The 4,543-nt window shown below is 63.9% G+C and overlaps 2 protein-coding genes across 5 annotated transcripts in view; both read left to right on the top strand.

Annotated features, from left to right (window-relative positions):
- Window positions 1-4,543, top strand: part of PMVK (phosphomevalonate kinase) — a 7,485-nt gene that overhangs the window by 964 nt on the left and 1,978 nt on the right. Inside the window, exon 2 of the mRNA XM_057382471.1 lies at window positions 30-49. Within this exon, the coding sequence (XP_057238454.1) occupies window positions 30-49 (20 nt within the window). The remainder of the gene's footprint in view (window positions 1-29; window positions 50-4,543) is intronic.
- Window positions 104-3,635, top strand: PBXIP1 (PBX homeobox interacting protein 1). 4 transcript variants are annotated; one of them, XM_057382448.1, is made up of 11 exons: window positions 104-182; window positions 734-811; window positions 1,013-1,118; window positions 1,204-1,253; window positions 1,332-1,491; window positions 1,584-1,796; window positions 1,876-1,899; window positions 1,980-2,053; window positions 2,139-2,264; window positions 2,352-3,319; window positions 3,406-3,635. In XM_057382448.1, the coding sequence occupies exons 2-11, from the start codon at window positions 752-754 to the stop codon at window positions 3,461-3,463; spliced, it is 1,839 nt and encodes a 612-aa protein (XP_057238431.1). In that variant the 5' UTR covers window positions 104-182; window positions 734-751; the 3' UTR covers window positions 3,464-3,635. The 4 variants fall into 4 exon arrangements, with proteins under 4 accessions (XP_057238431.1, XP_057238434.1, XP_057238430.1 ...); XM_057382451.1 differs by lacking the exon at window positions 104-182 and adding an exon at window positions 190-267 and having other exon boundaries at window positions 733-811; window positions 1,347-1,491; XM_057382447.1 differs by lacking the exon at window positions 104-182 and adding an exon at window positions 190-267 and having other exon boundaries at window positions 733-811.

Genomic DNA, 4,543 nt, shown 5'->3' with positions numbered 1-4,543 from the left:
GCTGAGGGGAGTGGGGGGGCTGTCCTGAGGGTGTCCGGTGCCGCGCGCGCTTCTCCCGCCCCCCGCGCTCCTCATTGGTCCGCCGCGGGCCGCGATTGGCTGCTCGAGTCACGTGCGCGCCCCGTCCCGAGGGGAGGCGGCGGCCCCGGGGAAAGTTCCCGGCCGGACGCGGTGGGCGCAGGAACCGCCTCGGCCGCAGGGAGGCGCTGCCGCTGCCAGGCCGGAACGGGCGTCGGGACCGGGCCGTGGGGCGAGGGCGCAGCTCGGGCAAGGCCGGGGGGAACGGACGGGACGGGAGGGGATGGGATTGTCACCGGAGGGGCTGTCACTCCCGGGCCGGTGCTGAGTCCCGGACGGGGTTCTTCCCCGGGCGGGTAAGGGGGGGTTGGGGCTGTTAAAGACCCCGTTCCGGTGCTGCCGCTTTGCTGTGGGGCGGTGGGATCCCGATCCCGAGCAGGGCCCCCTGTTTTCCCCACGCCAGGCCCCGTGTCTTCTSTCCACCTGCCGGGCGGCATCACCGGCTAAAAATACCCCGCGGCGGCAGCTGGGATCAAGCGGGGGTGGAGCCACAGCCGGTGGCCCGGGACGGCTCGCTGAAAGCCCCCCAGCCTCAGGCAGCGCCTGGGGACAGGCTGGCACCCAAATCATGGTTGTCGCGGTCACATCCAGCTGGTGCTGGGAGCTGGGTCATGTCCCGCTGTCTGTGCATCAGTCCGTCTTGTCTCCTTGCAGGTGGCACTGAGCTGTCCCTATGGCAGAGAAATTGGACTCCCGAGATTCAGAGAGCAGCTGGGTGCTGGAGGGGAGCGAGGTGAGGGCTAGTGGCCCCCAGAGCAGACCCTCACTCAATGAGATCTCCAGGGCAACATATCAGAACTGGGGATCCCATTTGGGGCCCCTAGGGCAGCCCCCTGGAGCTGGAGACCCCTGCAGGGGGAATGAGGCTGCAGGCAGAATGAGGCACATGGAGATTGGGGCTGAGGGTGTCTCCCTATGTACCCCCTTCCCCTAGGATCTGCCCATCGACACTCTGGGTCCAGAGCACGACTCARCCTCCCATGGGTCTGAGGATGAGGAGCTGGAGGAGGAAGATGAAGGCACCCAGGACACAGTCACAGGCAGGCAGCCACCATGGGTGCGGGGCAGGTCTGGTTGTTGCCTCACTGTGTGACTGTCTCACCCCCATGCTCTGACTCTCCTCAGCCGTGACCACCAATGGTGCCACCACCTCCCCTGAGGGCAGCAGGCAGGGGGTGAGTCAGAATTGGGAGCCTGGGGCTGAGCTGGGACCAGTTGGCTGCTTCCCTCCATGGGGACACCCCAGGTGCCAGCGCCTGTGTCTGCAGGAGCCAGAGGAGTATGAGGACAGCAAGGCAAAGGCAGTGCCTGCCCTGAATGGCTCTGCAGAGCCCGGTGTGCTGGAGAGTGATGAGCAGGAGGAGCCGAATGCYGAGGCAGAGCCACAACCCTGCCCTGACACTCCCCAAGCAGGTCAGGGTCTCACAGGGGACTGGCCTGGGGGAGTCTGTGCTGACAGTGCTTAGGTGCAGACCCTCCCTGGAGGTCTCCCCATCTCTCCCCAGGGCCAACAGTGAAGGACAGGGRCAGCACCAGCAGTGACACTGACACAGACGGGCTGCGGTGGCGGCAGCGTCACAAGCCCTGTCCTGAGCCCACCACTGTCACGCCTGCCCCACACCAAGGGACACCAGACACGGATGATGATGGGCTCACTATGAGCAAGTACTTGCTGGGTGCCTTAGCACTGGTTGCTGTAGGGCTGTTGATCATCACTGGTAAGTGGAGGTCCTGGTGGCTGAGACCCCAGGGATGGGGGGTCCAGRCATCCCCCTCATTGTCCCCTCCTCTCCCCAGGTGGTATCTATGACATGGCCGATGGTGAGTACAGTACTAGCCCCCCCAGGCAGGGGCACATCCTGTAGCAGCCTGGACATTCAGACCTATGTCCTCCTCTGCAGACGCTGTGGAAAGCGTGGGGAGCTGGGACTTGGCTGCTGGGGAGCAGGAGCCATCGCTGTCCATGGACAGCAATGTAAGGAGGGGTCTCGAGCAGGGCTTCATTATGGCAAGGGGGTGTCCTCAGAGTTCGCAGGGCTCCCAACCTTCCTCTCCTCCAGGACTCACAGCAGAAGCCCTCTCTGCCAGATGCCGGAGACCCCCAGAGCATGCAGTCCATGAGCCARCTCCTGGACAAGCTGGCCAAGGAGAACCAGGAGATCCGGCTCATGCAGGCAGAGCTGCAGGTTGGTGCCCGGTGCCATGTCCCAGCGCTGTGTCCCAGTGCTGCTCTCCCTCTGCCACCTCTTTTATYGCCCCCCACCCTGCCCTAGGCCCACAAGGACGATCTGCGGGCGCTGCTGCACAGGAGCGAGAGCGAGGCGGCMGCGGCCGGAGCGCAGCAGCGCAGTTTGGCTGCAGAGAACGCGCAGCTGCGTGCGGCGCTGGAGCGGGAGGTCACTGCCCTGCGGGAGGCCCAGGCTGAGCTGCGGCGYCTGCAGGCCAAAGGGACACCGGGCAGCCCCGGGGAGCCAGCAGCAGGGCAGCCCCGTGCCAAAGGGGCACCCGTGCACAGTAAGGTGGCACAGCGCCGTGGCAGTCTGGATTCACTGCGGCAGGAGCTAGCGGAAACCCTAGAGCGTGTGCGGGGCTCTGGGGATTTCAAGGGGCTTGCGGAGGAACTAAGCACCCTGGAGCAGCACCTGGCTGAGATGCTGGAGGGGGTCAGGTCCTCCCCCACACCCTGGAAGAAGCCATTCAAGGTGAAGAAAGAGAACAGCTGGCACAAGCATAGTGGCACCAGAGGGTCCCCCCACGAGCAGGAGARGAGGGAGCATGGCAAACCCCATGGTCACAGGAAGGATCCCCGACCGCCCCGTGAGCACAAGGCAGGCAAAGGCTGGGGGAAGCCGTCCCACAGCCACCCCCAGCATGGTTCCCGTGAGCTGCCCCCGCTTGAGCAGTACCGGGCACCGCAGGGCTGCTCGGGGGTGGCTGACTGTGCCCACAAGGAGGGTCGGGAAGTGCTGGGGGCTGCGCTGGAACCGGTGCAGAAGGTGCAGTTCCTGCAGCTGCTGGAGAGCTTCATGGGGCAGCTGGGCTTGGGGGGGCACTTCAGGGGGCTGGCACCGCGGCTTGATGGGGTTTTTAGGCCCGATGGTGTCTTTGCCCACGACCGCCTGCGGTTTGTTGATTTTGTGGATGAYGTGGAGGAGCTGCTTGAGGATGTGGCACGGCAGGAGTTGGGCAACAAGAAGGCAGTTGATGACTTCGAGGACTACGTGCTGCGGCACTACAGGGGGTGAGCTGGGGCAGGTGGTGCTGGGGGTCCCCAGGGATTTCGCCCTCCAGGGATTTTCTCCCATCACACTTCTCCTTCTCTTGCAGCTCCTCTGGAAACGTGTGGGGCCAGAAAACCCCACGGCAGCAYGGCATGGGTGGGTAGAGCCAGTGGAAAGAGTTGTGTGCCAGCACCCCCATGCAAGGGCTCCCCATGTACTGTTTGTGGGGTTCTGGGGGTTACCATTATACACTGTAGGGCCAAGCAATGCCACGATCCCAACAAAATGCACTGTGTGATGCTGCACTGCCACCATGAATAAAGTCAGCACTGGGCACAGCTGTGTAGGTGTGGGGAAAATGGGGCCACTGGGGCTAGGGGGGAAGGGAGGGTGCTGGGGGAAAGGAACTGGGGAAACGGGGATTCAGAGGARGAATGGGGAGTATGAGAAGAGAGCAGAGGGAAATGGACTGCTGTGGGCATGGAAGGGGTGCTGAAAAGGAAGGAAGTGAAGGAAGAAGGGCTGCTGGGGTACAGGGAGTGCAGGTGAAAAGGGAGGGAAGAGAGGAATATGGTGTGTTGGAGGGGACGGGAGAATATTGGGAGTTCTGTGGGAAAATGGGGATTTAGAGGAGGAACAGAATGAGGGGGAAAGGGGAGTGCTGGAGGAAGTGAGGAGCAGCTGAAAAACGAGTGCAGAGGGGGAACAGGTAGTGTTGAGGGGGAAGGGTGCTGGGAGTGAAAAGGAGATACTGGGGAGATGGATGCTGGGAGAAAGTGGAGTGCAGAAGAGAATAGGGGTTGTTTGGTGAAGAGTGCTGGGGAAATGCAGATGCTGGGAGGAAAGGAGATGTTGGGGGGAGCAGGGTGCTGGGGACAGGGAGCTTCAGAGGAGAATATGGGGTGTGATGAGGCAATGAGGGCCTGGGGGAAAGGGAAGGCAGCGGGGGAGAGGGTACAGGATACCGGGGCGGGCCAGGAACCGCCATGTCCCGGCGGGGATTCGCGGGAACCCTCCCTGCGCTGCCGCCTCCAACCTCGAGGGGGCGCAGCGAGACGCGAGTCACGCCGGGGGCGGAGTCAGCGRACAAGGGGGCGTGGCCAGAGCGRACMGGGGGCGGAGTCAGCGGACAAGGGGGCGTGGCCAGAGCGGACCGGGGGCGGAGTCAGCGGRSMAGGGGGCGTGGTCAAAGCGGATGGGGCGGAGTCAGCGGGTAGAGGGTGTGGTCACAGCGGACCGGGCGG

The sequence above is a fragment of the Malurus melanocephalus genome, unplaced genomic scaffold, assembly GCF_030028575.1.
Source record: "Malurus melanocephalus ecotype Western Australia unplaced genomic scaffold, MMel_1.1 scaffold_567, whole genome shotgun sequence".
NCBI classification, from domain to species: Eukaryota; Metazoa; Chordata; class Aves; order Passeriformes; family Maluridae; genus Malurus; species Malurus melanocephalus.
Note: the sequence above shows the minus strand (reverse complement) of the source record. Positions and strands in the feature narration are given on the sequence as shown.